This window comes from Balaenoptera physalus, assembly GCF_965194825.1.
Source record: "Balaenoptera physalus genome assembly, chromosome: 6".
NCBI lineage: Eukaryota > Metazoa > Chordata > Mammalia > Artiodactyla > Balaenopteridae > Balaenoptera > Balaenoptera physalus.
The window spans coordinates 71,826,350-71,847,593 of NC_138885.1; the positions used below are offsets into that span (position 1 = coordinate 71,826,350).

At 35.9% G+C, this 21,244-nt stretch overlaps 1 protein-coding gene across 11 annotated transcripts in view; it reads right to left on the minus strand.

Annotated features, from left to right (window-relative positions):
• Positions 1-7,208: 7,208 nt before the first annotated feature.
• The window catches only part of CCDC141 (coiled-coil domain containing 141), a 242,433-nt gene continuing 228,397 nt past the window's right edge, over positions 7,209-21,244 (minus strand). For 5 of the 11 annotated variants that reach the window (XM_082466655.1, XM_082466660.1, XM_082466661.1 and 2 more), the window contains one exon: positions 7,209-19,466. In XM_082466655.1, coding sequence (XP_082322781.1) covers positions 19,199-19,466 — 268 coding nt within the window. In that variant the 3' untranslated portion in view covers positions 7,209-19,198. The remainder of the gene's footprint in view (positions 19,467-21,244) is intronic. The other 6 variants (XM_082466656.1, XR_014265131.1, XR_014265132.1 and 3 more) reach the window with 6 other exon arrangements.

The window sequence follows — 21,244 nt, forward strand, 5'->3', positions numbered from 1 at the left end:
TGTGCTGATGTTGTCTAGTGGGTAGAAGCTGCAGATGCTGCTGAACATTCTACGATGCACAGGACTGTCCCCACAACAAAGGTGTATCTGGACCCAAATGTTAATTGTGCAGAGGCTGAGAAGCCCAGCCTTAGAGGAATACACCACGAAAACCACATTTTCCTTATTTTTAAGTAACTTTAGTAAGAATATAGATATCCTATGGAATGCTCTTCTCAAAACCCAAGCAAAATGCAGTTTCCACACAGAACATGTTCTGGTCAATGTACATACAAGTTGAATATTTTCTTTAAAAAAGCTTTCTATTAAATTAAAAGACATAGTAGAATATATTTATTGCATCTGTTTATGAAGCATCTGCATAAGCATATTCACCAAGTAAAGCACACCAACGATACCCCCCCCTTGTTTATGGGATACATAACAGGACACTGAGTCATGATTTACTGCAGTTTATGTTCTATCACAGGGTAACTGATTAGAAAGTTGTAGTTACTTCTGTTTAAATATGTAGCTATTGCTCTGTCCTCTGGCTCACTTTGAAAACTGGTGCTTCTGAAAGCTTAAGGTACTATTTTTATTCTTCTTATTTGGCTCTGACTTGTGTGACTATGTTCCTGCCCCTCATTCTCCTTGGCTTGGTCACACTGGTAGAGAATGAGAGAGAGAGAGAGAGAGAGAGAGAGAGAGTGTGTGTGTGTGTGTGTGTGTGTGTGTGTTTGTGTGTCTGGGATGGGTGGCAGGGTTGCAGACAAGGCTCAGATAATTTCTCTTTCAGGATTATCTTCGCTCTGAAAACCAGAATTTATAATCTCACAAAATCAGATTTTCCTTTTAGATATGTATTCTTAATTAAACACACAATCTCTTCCTAGTAAAACTTAAAAAACAAGGAAAATGATATCTGAACATGTTGGGCACTTAAAAATATTTTTGTCCAGGCTTTAGTTCAATTTAGAATAAAATTATTAAGTGTTCTAGTTGTAATTACTCTAAATGCAATAAAAAATATTGTTTAAAACAGTGACTTTAACTCAGTTGTTTCTCCCTGAGAATGAGAGCTAAAGTAGATCAAAGTGAAATCAAATAACATATTTTTTAAAAAAAACATTAATTTATATGAACCATTTAGAAGAAAGCATTAGAAATATGTAAAAACTTATTTCAAAAGAGATCATAACAGAAAAATAATTTGACTTCATTTCAATATAATAAAAGCTAAAATTTGTTAATTGCCTGAAACTGACATGGACCTTCCTTGAAGGCAGATATTGTGTGGGTGGACATGTTGATAAGCCTGTTTGGAGTGCTACAGTCTTATGAGGTTGCCTACCTATGAAGTTCAAGATTCCACATGCTAAACATGTCCAAATGACTTTTTATGTTCTATTTCACCACTACACAATTTCATACTCATTCCATACAAAGAGAATGTCCAACTAGGGTTGCATTTTTCTAGAGAATGACAAGATCTATGCCAATTAACTGTCTCTTTTCTAACATAGGGATAATTTGTCAACAACTACTATGTGCTATATTCGCAATTATTTTATCATTCAACTGAATCATAGACTGCTAACAGCATTTCTACATTAAAGGGCATTGAGGCTGGGACTTTTAGGGGCTGAATAAGAGCCTGTGCCTGGGTATACCATGTTTTTAACTGACTCTATTTGGAGTCCTACCGTAATATTTTTCTTTTCTTCTCTGTTGAATAAAGAGAACATTTTATGACCGCCAAGTGTGTACTATTCCCAGCAAAGAAAGTTCTTATTTGCCTTCTTCTTCCCAGGAAATTTTCTTTAAATTTTATCCTGAAACTTGGCTGGTCTCTTGGTCAATTGGCCCCCAAACACCAAGTCCTTGGTAATATCATCTGCCTGTTCTAATGAGAAAACCAAGGATGTACTTGTGTATTTAATACCCCTTAGTGATCAGTGAGAGCTGGAAGCACTTTTAGAGATGGTTTAATTTATAAAATCATTCACAGGCAAGGAACATGAGGGATAGAGATTTTAGTTGCCATAATCCTCAGAGCTCTTCTGTATCAGAGCTAGGATTAGAATTCAGGTCTTTAGCACTTCAAAATAGTAACGTTTAAGAGGAGTAATATAGAATAGCCCATATATTTAAAACAAGTGCTCATTTCTATTTCTGTTTGAATGCAAGATGATTAAAACAGGCTCAAATGCATGATATATTTTATAAAATCAATGTTCCACTATTTTAATAAACATTATTAAAAGATTTCAATTAACCTGTAAAAAGATACAAGATAACCTCAACAAAAAGCCTATGTTTATCCAATTAAAAAAAGATTTCAATCTTGGAAATAGAATAGACAAAATGCAAGAAACATTTAACAAGGACGTAGAACTAAAGAGGAACCAAGCAACGATGAAAAACACAATAAATGATATTAAAAATACTCTAGAAGGGATCAATAGCAGAATAACTGAGGCAAAAGAACGGGTAAGTGACCTGGAAGATAAAATAGTGGAAATAACTACTGCAGAGCAGAATAAAGAAAAAAGAATGAAAAGAACTGAGGACAGTCTCAGAGACCTCTGGGAAAACATTAAACACACCAACATTCGAACTATAGGGGTCCCAGAAGAAGAAGAGGAAAAGAAAGGGACTGAGAAAATATTTGAAGAGATTATAGTTGAAAACTTCCCTAATATGGGAAAGGAAATAGCTAATCAAGTCCTGGAAGCACAGAGAGTCCCATACAGGATAAATCCAAGGAGAAACACGCCAAGACACATATTAATCAAACTATCAAAAATTAAATATAAAGAAAACATATTAAAAGCAGCAAGGGAAAAACAACAAATAACACACAAGGGAATCGCCATAAGGTTAACAGCTGATCTTTCAGCAGAAACTCTGCAAGCCAGAAGGGAGTGGCAGGATATACTTAAAGTGATGAAGGAGAAAAACCTACAACCAACATTACTCTACCCAGCAAGGATCTCATTCAGATTTGATGGAGAAATTAAAACCTTTACAGACAAGCAAAAGCTGAGAGAGTTCAGCACCACCAAACCAGCTTTACAACAAATGCTAAAGGAACTTCTCTAGGCAAGAAACACAAGAGAAGGAAAACACCTACAATAACAAACCCAAAACATTTAAGAAAATGGGAATAGGAACATACATATCGATAATTACCTTAAATGTAAATGGATTAAATGCTCCCACCAAAAGACACAGACTGGCTGAATGGATACAAAAACAAGACCCATATATATGCTGTCTACAAGAGACCCACTTCAGACCTAGGGACACAGACAGACTGAAAGTGAGGGGATGGAAAAAGATATTCCATGCAAATGGAAATCAAAAGAAAGCTGGAGTAGCAATTCTCATATCAGACAAAATAGACTTTAAAATAAAGACTATTACAAGAGACAAAGAAGGACACTATATAATGATCAAGGGATCGATCCAAGAGGAAAGTATAACAATTGTAAATATTTATGCACCCAACATAGGAGCACCTCAATACATAAGGCAAATACTAACAGCCATAAAAGGGGAAATCGACAGTAACACAATCATAGTAGGGGACTTTAACACCCCACTTTCACCAATGGACAGATCATCCAAAATGAAAATAAATAAGGAAACACAAGCTTTAAATGTTACATTAAACAAGATGGACTTAATTGATATTTATAGGACATTCCACCCAAAAACAACAGAATACACATTTTTCTCAAGTGCTCATGGAACATTCTCCAGGATAGATCATATCTTGGGTCACAAATCAAGCCATGGTAAATTTAAGAAAATTGAAATCGTATCAAGTATCTTTTCCAACCACAATGCTATGAGACTAGATATCAATTACAGGAAAAGATCTGTAAAAAATAAAAACACATGGAGGCTACACAATACACTACTTAATAACAAAGTGATCACTGAAGAAATCAAAGGGGAAATCAAAAAATACCTAGAAACAAATGACAATGAAAACACAACGACCCAAAACCTATGGGATGCAGCAAAAGCAGTTCTAAGAGGGAAGTTTATAGCAATACAAGCCTACATCAAGAAACAGGAAACATCTCGAATAAACAACCTAACCTTGCACCTAAAGCAATTAGAGAAAGGAGAACAAAAAACCCCCAAAGATAGCAGAAGGAAAGAAATCATAAAGATCAGATCAGAAATAAATGAAAAAGAAATGAAGGAAACAATAGCAAAGATCAATAAAACTGGTCCTTTGAGAAGATAAACAAAATTGATAAACCATTAGCCAGACTCATCAAGAAAGAAAGGGAGAAGACTCAAATCAATAGAATTAGAAATGAAAAAGGAGAAGTAACAACTGACACTGCAGAAATACAAACGATCATGAGAGATTACTACAAGCAACTCTATGCCAAGAAAATGGACAACCTGGAAGAAATGGACAAATTCTTAGAAATGCACAACCTGCCGAGACTGAACCAGGAGGAAATAGAAAATATGAACAGACCAATCACAAGCACTGAAATTGAAACTGTGATTAAAAATCTTCCAACAAACAAAAGCCCAGGACCAGATGGCTTCACAGGCGAATTCTATCAAACATTTAGAGAAGAGCTAACACCTATCCTTCTCAAACTCTTCCAAAATATTGCAGAGGGAGGAACACTCCCAATCTCATTCTACAAGACCACCATCACCCTGATACCAAAACCAGACAAAGATGTCACAAAGAAAGAAAACTACAGGCCAATATCACTGATGAACATAGATGCAAAAATCCTCAACAAAATACTAGCAAACAGAATCCAACAGCACACTAAAAGGATCATACAACATGATCAAGTGGGGTTTATTCCAGGAATGCAAGGATTCTTCAATATACGCAAATCAATCAATGAGATACACCAAATTAACAAATTGAAGGAGAAAAACCATATGATCATCTCAATAGATGCAGAAAAAGTTCTCGACAAAATTCAACACCCATTTATGATAAAAGCCCTGCAGAAAGTAGGCATAGAGGGAACTTACCTCAACATAATAAAGGCCATATATGACAAACCCACAGCCAACATTGTCCTCAATGGTGAAAAACTGAAACCATTTCCACTAAGATCAGGAACAAGACAAGGATGCCCACTCTCACCACTATTATTCAACATAGTTTTGGAAGTGTTAGCCACAGCAATCATAGAAGAAAAAGAAATAAAAGGAATCCAAATCGGAAAAGAAGAAGTAAAGGTGTCATTGTTTGCAGATGACATGATACTATACATAGAGAATCCTAAAGATGCTACCAGAAAACTCCTAGAGCTAATCAATGAATTTGGTAAAGTAGCAGGATACAAAATTAATGCACAGATATCTCTTGCATTCCTACACACTAATGATGAAAAATCTGAAAGTGAAATTAAGAAAACACTCCCATTAACCACTTCAACAAAAAGAATAAATATCTAGGAATAAACCTACCTAAGGAGACAAAAGACCTGTATGCAGAAAATTATAAGACACTGATGAAAGAAATTAAAGATGATACAAATAGATGGAGAGATATACCACGTTCTTGGATTGGAAGAATGAACATTGTGAAAATGACTCTACTACCCAAAGCAATCTACAGATCCAATGCAATCCCTATCAAACTGCCACTGGCATTTTTCACAGAACTAGAACAAAAAATTTCACAATTTGTATGGAAACACAAAAGACCCCAAATAGCCAAAGCAATCTTGAGAATGAAAAATGGAGCTGGAGGAATCAGGAGAAATCAGGCTCCCTGACTTCAGACTATATTACAAAGCTACAGTAATCAAGACAGTTTGGTACTGGCACAAAAACAGAAACATAGATCAATGGAACAGGATAGAAAGCCCAGAGATAAACCCACACACATATGGTCACCTTATCTTTGATAAAGGAGGCAAGCATATACAGTGGAGAAAAGACAGCCTCTTCAATAAGTGGTGCTGGGAAAACTGGACAGCTACATGTAAAAGTTTGAAATTAGAACACTCCCTAACACCATACACAAAAATAAACTCAAAATGGATTAAAGACCTAAATGTAAGGCCAGACACTATCAAACTCTTAGAGGAAAACATAGGCAGAACACTCTATGACATAAATCACAGCAAGATCCTTTTTGACCCACCTCCTAGAGAAATGGAAATAAAAACAAAAATAAACAAATGGGACCTAATGAAACTTAAAAGCTTTTGCACAGCAAAGGAAACCATAAACAAGACAAAAAGACAACCCTCAGAATGGGAGAAAATATTTGCAAATGAAGCAACTGACAAAGGATTAATCTCCAAGATTTAGAAGCAGCTCATGCAGCTCAATAACAAAAAAACAAACAACCCAATCCCAAAATGGGCAGAAGACCTAAATAGAGATTTCTCTAAAGAAGATATACAGATTGCCAACAAACACATGAAAGAATGCTCAACATCATTAATCATTAGGGAAATGCAAATCAAAACTACAATGAGATATCATCTCACACCAGTCAGAATGGCCATCATCAAAAAATCTAGAAACAATAAATGCTGGAGAGGGTGTGGAGAAAAGGGAACCCTCTTGCACTGTTGGTGGGAATGTAAATTGATACAGCCACTATGGAGAACAGTATGGAGGTTCCTTAAAAAACTAAAAATAGAACTACCATATGACCCAACAATCCCACTACTGGGCATATACCCTGAGAAAACCATAATTCAAAAAGACTCATGTACCAAAATGTTCATTGCAGCTCTATTTACAATAGCCAGGACATGGAAGCAACCTAAGTGTCCATCATCGGATGAATGGATAAAGAAGATGTGGCACATATATACAATGGAATATTACTCAGCCATAAAAAGAAACAAAATGGAGGTATTTGTAGTGAGGTGGATGGAGTTAGAGTCTGTCATACAGAGTGAAGTAAGTCAGAAAGAGAAAAACAAATACAGTATGCTAACACATATATATGGAATCTAAGGAAAAAAAAAAAAAAGTCATGAAGAACCTAGTGGCAAGACGGGAATAAAGACACAGACCTACTAGAGAATGGACTTGAGGATATGGGGAGGGGGAAGGGTAAGATGTTACAGGGTGAGAGAGTGGTATGGACATATATACACTACCAAATGTAAAATAGATAGCTAGTGGGAAGTAGCTGCATAGCACAGGGAGATCAGCTCAGTGCTTTGTGACCACCTAGAGGGGTGGGATAGAGAGGGTGGGAGACGCAAGAGGGAAGAGATATGGGAACATATGTGTATGTATAACTGATTCACTTTGTTATAAAGCAGAAACTAACACACCATTGTAAAGCAATTATACTCCAATAAAGATGTTAAAAAAAAAAAAAAAGATTTTGATGCCTCTAGGTTCCTCAGAGCAACATCAAAATAGGGGCTGAGTTTTATCTCATCTACTTTATCTCCAAATGGCAATTCTAGATTAGACATGTAAAGTCACATCCAGCATTAAAAAATTAAAATGGCAGTGAACCTTGGTTATAATTTGCTTATTTCCAGTAATGTACTATACAGCCAATGTCATATAATTTAAATATCAATGATACTAATTTTTAATATATGTGTCAATGTTATTAAAACAGCCATATAAACTTCGTACTGTGTTTGGAGTCAAAAATATACTTTAATGCTTATAACATGAACAACAAAGTTTCCTTGGTAATCTCTACTTACAGAAATGGCAGCAATAAACATTAATAATCTTCTAAAATTTAGATTAGTTACTTTCATTGCAAAACGTTTAAGTGATCACACCGTAACTCAAGTTTTTAGGTCACTTGAAATAGTGTGCTCTGGGAACTCATTGGTAAACTCTCCAAAGGGCATTTAATGCTGGCATTGACTTGTTGGCTATTTATGCTCATTGGCGGGGCATACAACTCTGAGTATAATTGCAAGTGGTTTCTGATTTCCCGCCACCCCCCTGCTCCACCCTGCCAAAAGAAGTTCTTAATGCAGAGAATATTGTCTCCATTCTGAATAAATCTTTGGCATATTTTCAAACAGAAAAGCACTGTAGTCATTATAATCTGCCTGACCTACTATGGCCCTAAGAGACTTTGTTGGCTAGCACTATGGGCTTAGAACATAGAATAGAACATATTTTTCTGGAAACTAGTTTGCAGAGTTCTTGGTGGCATTGCTTAAATACCACACGTTGTCAAAACTGTCTGATTAAACATGTAATCCCTGAACCTAAATTCATTCTCAAACAGGACTCTACGGATTTCAGAATGATCCCTACCACTCTAACTTCTTTTACTGTTTCTACTATAGAAATCTGTCAATCTATCTCAATATTCCTATGACAGTGTTGAATTTTTCCATTTTGAGTCTTATGAATTTGGAGCACAGACGTCACCAACATGAAGTTACTGCCTACAAGGCTTGAAGTCTTTAGAAACCAAAGTATTCTCTAAAACAATGTTCCTCAAACTTTAATATGCATAAAAATGAAATGACCTGAGAATCTTGCTAAGACGTAGATTCTGATTCAGTAGGGCTGGGGTGGAATCTGAGATTCTTCATTTCCCACAAGCTCCTAGGTGATCCTGATGCTGGAAGTCCTCTACAGCAAGGCTCTAAAAGACACACCGGATAAAATCAAGCAGTTGACTTACGGCAACTTATTCTTTAAGATGTGTAGTTCTAAAGCATTTGTGAAAAATGTTTTCCTCCTACCTTATACTAACTCTTCACTTAAAGAGAATCAGGTATGAAGGGGAGGGGCTGCCAAATGTGGACACACAATGGAGAAATGTTCCTCTTTTCTACCAATCTGAAACTTTGCAGGTTGGCTCAAAGAGGCTGAGTCTTAGAGGTTTACATGACAATGTCTGCATACTAAACTGGAGGAGTCGTTCCTGAAGCTATGCCAGGATTGTCAGGGTCAGCTCTGATGGAATGGTCATATGGAGACAGATGATGATGCCTGGGATGACTTTCTATACCAAGTCTTTGTAAGATTTTCAGAAGATACCCATTATGAATATAGATACAATTAGATGCATTTATATGCAAGTTTGTAGATACGTATGGATGTGTATGCATATGTACATTTATGTGTGTTTACTCCAGAACAGAAGAAAGGAAGAGGACACAATTTTTTTAAACCAACATCACAGAGAAGAACACTAACACATAATTATAACTGGGTTTGCATTTCCTCCAATGGTTTCCATCCTCGGTCCCATCTGTCATTTAATCATATTGTTATAGCTATTGCTTGACATCTTGTCTTTATCATCTCACCTATGTATTGCCTTAGACAATATTTCCTGTTTGTGGCTGTCATGGAATTCAATTTCAGTGAATTTCACCAGCAAAGTTCCATGAACCTAAAAAATGTTTAATATGACCATTGGGTTAAATTATCTATGCAGAGTACAGTTAGTTACTTAGTGCCAGGCAAAACAAATTCTTTATTATTTCCTACCTTCTAAACTTTTTCCCATTAAAATTAATGACATGGTGAGAAAGTATAGGAGAAACGAATTCAATAGCTACTTCCTTTTTCATGGTGAAAGACTATACCATAGTGAGAAACCACTATATTTGACTTTGGAAAACTGTCTTTATTTCATTTGATTACTGTCCTGTTATAAACAGATCACTATTCTGCAATGGGATGTTAAATAGGAGTATATTCCCTATCAAATATTAAATACCATGAAAATTTTCTCTCTTGAATTGGATGGAGCAACTGCATTCCTTAAGAGCATTTATGAATCAATATTCATACAAGAATAAATATCCCTTATCTGCAAAAGGTGTATGAGAAAATCAGATTAAAGTTATTACCTTTACAAGAATTTAATGTTAAATTACATTTTAAAGAACTCTCAGTGGAGCTAAGAATCAGGCAAGTAAATTCTACATTGTTTCCACGTACTTAGTAGACATAATATACATTTCATTATTTGCATGTATAAACCATTAGCAGTAAAAAAGAAATGAACACACAAAACATTCGTCCCTGCAGTAATCATACATGCTGTAATAACCTTGAGAAATGAACTAGAAAAATCCATCTTAAAAAGCCACATTCAGTACTTTATATGGAAGATACAAATACAATAGCCAATGGATTAAAAAAAAAACTGCTGCTTCTCAAGCATGATTTATGATATTGTTATTACATTTAAATAAAAATAACCTCTAAGTTCTATTTAGAAATAACTCTCTGAATTGCTATCTAGGAGGAATTTAAATGGATTTATATTTGGAGCTGATATATTTGTATACAGATCTGAAGAGCAATTCCCCCTTGTTTATCAGTAATCTGGGAATCCTGTTTGGAAACACCGGTTTTTAAACATACATTTGAAAAACTGGAGAGTTGTGCTGAGTATTTTATCTTGTGGCATGCACATAAATATATGTCTGTATTATACCACTGTTAAAATAAGAAAGGTCTATTTTAACTCTTGGTCATCAGTTCCTCATGGCACTGGTACCATTAACAAGAGGTGTTTTCCTAACCTGATTAATCATACATCACCTGGGAATTTTATATATTACCTAATTCATATGGATAAGAACTCATACTAAGAAATAGGTGTACACACGTACACACACACACACACACACACACACACACACATACACAGCACCAAGATCCAAAACTCTTGAAAAGGTTTTTATTAATTCACAGTGACCTTAATGACATGTGACACACTGTGCTACATAACTGCTACCAACAATTTCTCACATTTAAAGAAACCATATAGATTTTCCTAACTCTGAGGTTCTTTGTGAGATGGTACCATCCCTGAACTTACTGAATTTTTACCTGTGATGGGATAGAGTCAGAGCACAGAAGAATGGGATTCAAGTGTCAAGAAAACCAGCCCCATAACCTTAGACTGTGGTCATGACTCCCACATGTACATTATCTTAAGCCTGAGTCATTCTTCACAGCTCATGATCCATTTTTAATTGTAATAGTAAATCAATATTTGTGCAATTATATAATATGCTGCCATAGATTTGAACTAAAACTATGACTGCTTTGCTTGCATATCCATTTATAAGTCCTGGATGGAGTCGTAACAGGGCTTCACTGTTTATATGATTAAATTTATAAAGCATTTGATAAAATATAAGTTTAATACTTGGCCTTTGTGGTACATCAGTTAGTTTTCTTTTAAGTGATAATGTATAATACCAATTACGTTTTAGACAAATGATATATATGACCAAAAATTACCTTCAAGAACATGGAAATGAAGAAAGTACTTATAGTTACCATCTAGAAAATACAAAATGATTAGTTTCATTGAAGTTTCCTGTTAGATGTAGGTAACAAAGTAGTCATTTGTTTTCCATCTTTTAATTAATTAATAGACCAATATATGACTTTATGAAATTGATTACTTTTGAAAGTATAATATAATGGCTGACATATTTTAGCTCTGATTTCTATCAAGAAATCTTAGAAATATACTAACAGCATGAGTCCATCCTTGCTGATAGGAAAAGCACTTATCCACGAGAGATACATTCATTCTTGTAGGGCAGCACAGTACCAACTGATAAATCATCCACTCTGGGATTTGATGTCAGAGGCTAAAAGGACTCCTTTTGTCCTAATATTAATATGTTATTGTTGGGGAAAGCTCAGCTTTATAACATTATAATTACAATGTCTTTCTAATTTTTCTCTTTCACTGATAATGACAGTGGCAGCAAATGATAAAGTTTATGTTCCACATCAAATATTCCCTTGCTCTGTTGAGCACTGTCTCCTTCAAATAATTTACCTCTCTCAAAACCCCCCAAAATAATGCAGGAAGCTGCAAGAAAAATAAAGTGTGAGATGTTGCAACTAGATTACAAGTATCCATGATGTCTGTAATCAATTGTTGGAAAGAGACAAATTCAGGTTGCCCACCTTTTGCCTTGGCCTCAGAAGATGCCTGATTCACCATGATTCTTTTATTGCTAACTCCCTGCCTTTCTCCTGGATACCACTGGTGCAGGCCTTCTGCTTTTGGTGAACTTGCTATATTTATTTATTAGTTCTAAGAGTTTTTGGAAGATTTTTTTGGATTTTATAGATAGAAAATCATGCTTTCTGTAAACAAAAGCATTTTATTTCTTCTTTTCCAATCTACAGAACTTTTGTTTCCTTTTCTTGTCTTATTCACTAGGTAGGACTTCCAGTACAATGTGGGCTGAGAGTAGTGAGAGGACATTCTTACCTTCTTCCCAGTCTTGGGGGGAAAGTGTCCAGTCTCTTACCATTAAGTATGATGTTAGTTATAGTTTTTTTGTAGATGTTCTTTATCAAGTTGAGGAAATTTCTTCTGTTACTAGTTTTCTGTGAGTTTTTAAAAAATTATCATGAACACATATTGAATTTTCTCAAATGTTATTCCTGAAGCAATTGATATAATCATATGATTTTTCTTCTCTTGCCTGTAGATGTGGTGGATTGATTGATTTTTGAATATTGGACCAGCCTGCATACCTGGAAAAAAATCCCACTTGTATGTGTAAGTTTATTTATTCACTGTTGGATTGGATTTGTTAGTACTGCGTTGAGAATTTTTGTGTCTACATTCATGAGTGATATTGGCCTATAGTTTTATTGTAATATCTTTATCTGGTTTTAGTACACTGTGGTATACTTAGGGGACAATGTTCATGTAGAAGATGAATAGTTGCTGATTGACTGAAATATACCAAGGTGATCCCCTAAATCAAGAAGAGAACTGAGGCCTTGCAGCACAACCTGGGAGTGCTTATTGGCAACAATGGTTGCTGTCTATTAGTGAATGTCTCTGGGAATTTTTTTTCCAGAGAAAGACGTGTATGGACTTTTCTAAAACATTTGCATTGGTTTCCTCAGGCTGCTGTAACAAAGAACAGTCGGTCTTCAGTAGCTGCTGATGCAGAACCTGTGGATAAAGGAGGGTCCCACTGTATCATGCTATTTTTTGTAAGGGATTTGAGCACTGGTAGATTTTGGTATCTGTTGGGGGAGGAAGTATCCTGGAACCAGTCCCCCAGGGATACTGAAGGAGGACTATACTACAAAACCGGATGGCTTAAAACAACAGAAATTTCTTCTTTCTCAGTTCTAAAGGCTAGAAGTCCAAAATGAAGGCATCAGTAGGACCAGGCTCTCTCTGAAGTCTCTAGGGAAGAATGCTTCGTTGCTCCTCTCACTTCTGGTGGTGGCCACCTCTGGTGTCGTACGGCTTGCAGCAGCTGCATTACACCAACCTGCTTCTGTCATCACTTGGCCTTTTCCCATGTGTCTCTTCTCTGTCTCCAGGTGTGTCATGGCCTTCTTACAAGAACACCAGTTGTGGATTTAGGGCTCACCCTGACACTTCAACCAGTACAGTCCTCTAATTGAATAACAAAAAAATGTCACGCAGACACATTTTATTGTGGCCTCTAACTTCCTCTCAGGGAGCTCCCCACATACGTTTCCTAGATGTGTAGGAAGTTCATACTGCGAGGGAGGATAACAAAGGTGACTCAGTTTCCTCATCCCGACGTTTGGCTATTTTTCCCCCCCGGTCCTATATTTCCCAACACTTAGCGGAACACAGCAGACAAATCTTTCAGGTTCCCACATACCCCATTTCCTCACAAGAATCTATCGGGGATTTTTGGTGGGGGAAATGTTCTTATTTAATCTGATAACCTAGACCAGGATGTGAGGAGAAATTCTATTACTCCTTTAAAAAGAATAGAAATGAATAAATGTGCATTTAAGAGGCATCTTCTAGAGCTGCATTAACTTGAATCAAAGGCAGGCCTTTGAGGGTCGGCATGGCAATGGCTGCTAGAAAAGACACTTTGGAGCAGACGGGCATTTAGCGTTTCTGATCCTGCCAGGTACCTGGTTTCCTACTTTGTCTGCATTTCCAGCTGCCCTGCTTGCCAACAGCCTGTTTGTATGGAGGTTTGCATAATACTTATTACAAAGAAAGGCGGCTTTCTGGCATCATTAGAATAACAAGGGTTAGAGATTATTTGCCATGGATAAGGTTCCTTTGTATTTCATCTTGTGAATTTTTATCTTCAGAAGATTTTATTATATGATTTTTAATGCTAATACAAGATAAAATGTAATTTTGTAGTTATTGGATCAATAAAGTTCTTGCAAAAGAACAGTTGCTGAATGACAAAGGGAAAAGTTTATTTCATTAGCCAGCTCCGGAGCTGTTATTTCACAAGTATTGTTATTAAGTGAGTTCTAAATGGGAAAAGAGACATAGCAGGGAGCCATCAGAATACAGATTGGAAACTTCGAATTATGTGCCTATTATTGTTTTGGTTTAAAGAAAAGTCATCAATTTTTCCAGCAATGCCTATAGTTAAAATATGTTTTAATTTCACTAGGTTTTTATTACGTTTACTGGAAATATATGCACACAAACGTTCTTGTCTATACAATTCTTTCTGTTCCCTTATCCTCTAAGGAGAATAGGGTGTTAATTTTATGGTATAAAAAAGAGGGTCCAAAGAATTGGATTTGCCAAGTCCTGGCTTAAACAAATGAAATTTCCATTGAACAGAAGGAAGAGCTATCTGGCCAAACACTCAGACTCCAGCATCAAAGACTTGTTCATCTGGAGGAGTGTCATGCATCCAACTTTCACCCCCAGTTTTGGGTGGTTCATGATGTTATATAAACTCTCACCCACATAAGGAATAATGGTGTGGGGATTCTTGAGGAAAAGCCAAATTAGCAGCTTTGTGCTTTCCATTTTGAGGCTGAATTCATGCACAGCTGATAACATTCAAATCTCATCTCATGTGAAGAGACAGGAGAAAATGAGTTGTTGTTGCTTTGAGCAGGACACTGTTTCATTTCGTGAATGCAAATTTTTTGGCTCTTTGATGCAGCTCAAGATTCTGCTTATTATAAATGGAAAACAGTCTGTCATGCTTTGGCATTTGTATTGACACACACAATATCAGAGTGTACTAGGAGGAGATATTTTATTTTGTTTCAGCTAACTTACTTCATGGACACACTTAAAACACTGTACCTACAACAGGAATGTCAAAAGCTTCAGATGGCAGTTTCTAGTAAGGCATGGTCATGAATAAAAATAAACAAAGTGGAACAAGATGCAATATTTTTTCCTTCCTTCATTTGGAATTCAAATAATCTAATTTTTTGGATTTGGCTGTTTTTAGATTTACACTTATGAATGAAAAGCCGGTTTTAAATAAGATCTGTTCACAACCAGATTACTGAGCCCCAGCTACAATAAAATATTGATAATTTGTGCAGTGTTCTAAAGAAGTACATAAATTTTGGTTTTGGCAGTTTGGACTTAGTCACTGAGAGGGGAGACACCCACTTCTCCACTTACACCTGATGATGATTTATACCTGATTATATCTGCTTTAACATGTTGGAAAAATGATCCTGGATTTTGACTCTTCTCTCCTCAGTATTATTTTGACTGCTAGAGCCAGCCTATATCTTAAAGTTTAAAGTTTCAATTGGGGAGCAGCCCAGAGGCTCTGGAAGATTCTCACTTAAGTTTCGTAGGTTAGGTGAGGTTAGAACCTGATTCTGACTGGTTCACAACAAGAAAGAATAATCAGGCGACAAATAACATCTTTCTCTTTTGACATTCCCCAACCCATATCTCCAAAAAAAAAAAAAAAGAGACAAAACAAGCTAGGCTTATCTTTGCTTACCTCTGACAACAATTCAAGAAATACTGAGTGTGACTATGTCTTAAGTGCTGGGACTATGATGACGAACGGGGCTGTCACAGATTCTGCTGATAAGGATCTCTCGCTCTAGCCAGGAGACAGATGCTCACATGTGCGATTCCAGTGCAACTATTAAGGGACGTGACATGGTCAGCTCAGGTGCTGACAGGGCACATAGCAGGAACATCTACACTGGACTTGATGGGTCAGAAGGCTTCCTGGGAAGGTTGTGTCTCCAAAGGACCTGGAAGGAAAAGCAGCAGTTAAGCCACATGAAGTTGGGTAGAATAGAATAAGGGAGTTCTGGGAAGGAGGACTGGAGAGAAGTAAGACCATGATAGGGTAAAACCTGAAGTTTAAGTATCGCTTTATGGGGGGATTGGGAGGGATGGAACAAAGGCTGGGAATGGAAGCATAGGTACTAAAGGACCTTGTGTGCTACTTGAAGAAATTTAAGGGTGAAGTGGTTAGGAGGTTCTTGCAATAATTTATTTTAAGCCTGTGTCTTAACTATATGTGATGGTTAGCATTATTGAATGAAACAGCTAAATTTTCCTGCTTCTTTTTCCAAATACTTTAGATATTGTAGAATATGCAACGATTCAAATGTAAGGATTCCTATGGTAAATTTCTCTTGGAATTGAATGTAAAAAAAACTTTACCATAAAATGTTTATACATCCTTTTATCAGAAAATAAAAACTGGAAAAAATAATTTTGCCTTATAGGAAGCCCAAAACACATTTTGTGTTGCATTCCTTCAAGGTATCGAGTATATATTCTTTAAAATGTCTTTTGGTCATTTTCATTTTCTTGTTGAAAAGTGTTTTGATATTGTTAATTGTCCAGAATTTACTCTAGAAGTAAACAGGTATAAATCATGTATATATCTCAAAATAGAAACATCACGTCCATTTCCTAAGTTTTTCATTTTTAACCAATACTTTTGGTTCATACTTTCATAAGGGGAATTTTTGATCAAGACAAAAATGTTAACAGAAAGGATAATCACACTGAAGTCTTTGAAATTAAAGTATAACCAAAAGAATAACTGAATAGCTAATTATTCTTCACTGCCGTGGGGATTACTAGATAGTCAATAGCCCAGAAGAATATGTAGGTAGGTAAGTGGGTAGGTAGGTAAATGGATGGGTGGATGGATGGATAGATGATAGATAGATAAACAGATAGATAGACAGATACACAGCTATCCGAACTATAACGTGAATATCAGCATAATGCTTTATCCCAACATTTGAGCTCTAGGTGTGTATGTATACAAATATATGATATATATATAAGGTATATATATAAGATATATATATCAGATATATGTATAAACCTTATGCTTGATATAGAAATCAAATATATCAGGGACTTTATATGCCTTCTTTGGTCATCACCATGGATATATGTATATCCCACCCTGCTCCCCAAAGGATTAACATTTCCTGGCATGCAACAGGTAAAGCAAACCAGTAATTCCCAGGCCCTAACAACCCCAAACCAAAAATTCAGCCAAGCTGGAGTTACTCAGTTTTCCTGGGTCTCTCTGACGTACACATGTTATTAAACTTCTGTTAAAAAAAACTCAACCAAGCTGACAAAAAGGGATGGGAGATCCCACTAAATTAACAAGAAAGAGATAGAGTGAGACAAGAATTTGTTACCTGGTCCTGCTGGCCCTCTTTGGACATAAGTAGATTTTACTCTTTAGCTTCAAATGGGAATAGCAATTTGGCAAGATATGCACAATACTTGAAACTGGACGAAAAGGACAGGAGAATTAAGAGACTATGAATTCCCTAGGATGCTGTATATATACGCTTTTAATAGGTTTCTGTCAAAATTTTTAAGAAAATTAAGAGATTAAATTTTTTCATTAAATTGAATACACAGCACAAGAAAATATATGCCAACTTTTTACTTAGCCACACATTTCACATCTTCAGTTAATATCCAGTAACTTTTTAATACCAACTTGAATATATTAAATTTAAATATTTTTATTATTTGTAGACAGGCTTTACAGCAACATAATTAATGCCTCCCCTTCATCAAAAATCTATAATGAATATTCTTTCAACTAAAGATTTTACCCTAACATGACAAGACTACGTTTAAAATCTAAAAACAAATGCCTCTCTTATACATGTTTATTTTTTAAAGGAACTAAAATGATGATCCTCTTTTCTGAATAATATATTTCAGAAAGGCATAGAACATTCTTCAATATTACAGTGATAATTATAAGAAAAGGATAGAGTTTATCTTATGTCATCCTATTATATATTTTTTCTACCCCAAGATCTTACTAAATGTATCCCCCTGAGTTTAATTTCAAGTCTTTGAAAAAGATATAGTCTTAAGAAATCAGAAAGGAATTTAAGCTCCAATTCAGAAAACATCATTTTCCTACATGGAAACAGTTGGAAATCACATACTCACACCATCCTTTAATATTCAAAAGAAACAACATCTGAAAGAGAAACAGTGGGCAGAAGGCAGTGTGATGACAAATTACAGTAAGCAATACAATTACCCTTAGTCTTCATAGAGTACTTTCCATTTTCCAGATCTTTACAAGACATGAAATGAAAACCTTCAGTTGCCCAAGAGGTAGATGATGAACCCATTTGCCAAATGGGAAACTGAGGCACTACTATGCCTTCCCACAGGCTGTAAAAATGGTCAGCAACAGAATCAAGATTAGAAGCAGGAGGAGCCGGATGCAGCTGTATACACGTGGCTGTCCAAAACATGTCAACGGAAGGACAGGAATACTGTTGGTCCACCCCTGCGGCTACGCTCTATCTTGCTCTGTGACACACACAGCTGATGGAAGTTTCAAACTCCATTTAAGGCTAACAGCACATCTATTCTCTAATGTCAAACCCATGAGATCAACAGGAGGAATGATTATTTGCAGTGCCATCCTCAGACTCAGGAACGTAGGCTATGTTGAAACTACGTAGAATGTATTTCAATAAATGAGATCAAGACATGAAAAGCAAAATTAAAGGACATCTTATGCAATAATGAAAATTACAATTTTAGTTCAACATTTCTACTCTTATTCTACAAAGAGATGTTTATGCGTACAATTAAAAATAGATTATCAAACAATTGGATTTGAAATAAAACACATCTGCATGCTGATGTGAGACTTGATCTGCATGCTCTTAAATTAGGAGGGAATAAACATAGTATAATTTGACTGTGTTTTATATTGAACACATCTCTTTTGAGAATACAGAAATGTATCCTTATTCACTGCTAATGATTTACTGAGCTCTTCAAATACATTAAAGCACTAAAGAAAATTTGATTATTTCACCGAGCAGTGGTATTCCAAAAAAGCAATATGGCCAGAATGGAGGTACACTTGGTGGGGGATACTTGGTTGGGGATGCTTGGTGGGAGATGCAGGAAAATAAACAGCAGTATTGTTGTCCTTTAGGCTCATAAGAATGATGCCCATTGGTGCCAACCCCGCAGTTACTGTGTGAGTAGCCAGTACATTAGGGACACGCTAACATAGATGACACTCAGCAGGATCCAGTTTATTCTTGTGATGGGCGGCCTGTGGTTACCTGTCACGCGGAGGATGACATTGGAAGAGAGAATGCCACTAGAGTTTTGGGCCCGAGCCACATAGAGGCCCGCATCTGCCTCGCATACCTTTGGAATGAACACCGAATGTCTTGTCTCCTTGTGTAAAACCTGCAAGTGCCCATCTGCAGACAATTTCTGGCCCTTCTTGTACCTGAAGCAGAGAGTCAGTTTTTAAAGTCAGGATCACTGTTTATTCACATCATTTCTAAGTTCTAATAAGCACTGCAATTTGGCCCATCACTACTGTAATATTCTCTAGCATTAGCAGGAACTCTGTAGCAACCACAAATTCCAGTGGGGCTGTTTATCCTTCAAGCAGAGGTTGGCAACTGGTAGCCACAGACGTGCTTGATGGGCTCAGACTGTGTTTTTTAAAAACTGAATTTTTGGACATTTACCAATTAGAATATTGCATATGAAAATTCAGATATCCAACTCCTCTTAAAAAAACTGGGCCATCTGGTCACACTGGGCCACCATTTGCTCATGGCAACAATTACCTCAAATGGGAAATGGTACCTTCTATTTGACCTGTGTCATTCTTTTAGCCGCTATGAAACAGCAGCTTGTGACTCCTTGAAATCTATGGGAGCAAGATTCATCCTCCCATCAGACTCATCCCGCAAGATCCACAGGAGAATACCCAGGCGCCGCTTTAGAGGAAGGTACTTACATAGCACTTCCTGGCGAGATGAGTTCATTTAATTTTTGTGAATTAATTTCATTAGAGGAAAACAATTTCTAATTATAAAAGGCGTTTATTCAATTGATTACTGTTAATGACACGTTTCTAAGAGTTTCCTACGAATATGAGCACTTAGCTGCATCATTTTACAAAGCAAATAATTTGTTTATTTTGTAAACTCTAGATTCTTGTTTATTTATTTATCCCCATGCTCTTCCACACAAGAAGTGGTGACAAACCTGAACGATTTTCTATTCCCATTGCCTAAGTGATAATTTTGCATTTTTCTGAGTGTCCTAAGAATGATTCCCTGATAGTTTGCCAGTTGTTAACTGAGCAAAATTGTTGTCAATTCGAGGGCAAGATATTTTTTCACAATACTGCAGCAGTTCTTCAACAGTAAATACTAATCAAGTCATTTTTTTGTGTGGACCAAAACAAGAAACACTTCAGACAACATTTTTCTTTGGAGTGAACTAATATTTAATAATGAATTAAATGATGATATTAAATAATAAATTTACTGATATTTAAATTCATAAATACAAAATTCCTGATCTGTAAAAAACATGCAATTGTAAAAACAACAAAATAAGATGAAAAGCATAAATGGCTGCACGGTAAACCCAAGTGCAATTTCTTTTAATAATCTGAGAAACGAACATTTTCTCATAAACTCTTTAGAGAGCTGATCCACACTTCAAGTACCATCAACAGGCACACACAATAACTGAAAGAGTTAATTTAATGTTTACTGAACTAGTATGATAAATAAATGCTATTTTACTTAGTTTATAAGTATAAACTCATGCTTACGTATTTGTAACTTTGTCCTCAAATAAATATACTTAAGGTTGAAAAATTTTCTAAACGTTTAAAAGTAACCCACATATTAAGAAAGTTAGAACTGCTTTTATGATAACAGTGATATAGAACCTGTGTTCTGCCGTTTACTTTTATTAAAACAAATTGGCTAAAAATAGTGATGTGTCTAGAGTAAAACCACATTGTTCACAGCTCAGTTATTACGTCACCTTTCAAAAATGGCTTTATTACCTGTCACTAGAAGCAACTGTGAAAGAAATATTTTTATTCCATCTTTCACACTGAAGAAATGTATAAAAAGAAATCTTAGTGAGATAAACAAATATTACAAAAGTGGCATGTGTGACTCTGTTGGAAGAGGGAAAAGATGGAATGGGTAAATGACAGAAAAGGGAAAAACCCAAATGCTTATGTTTTTT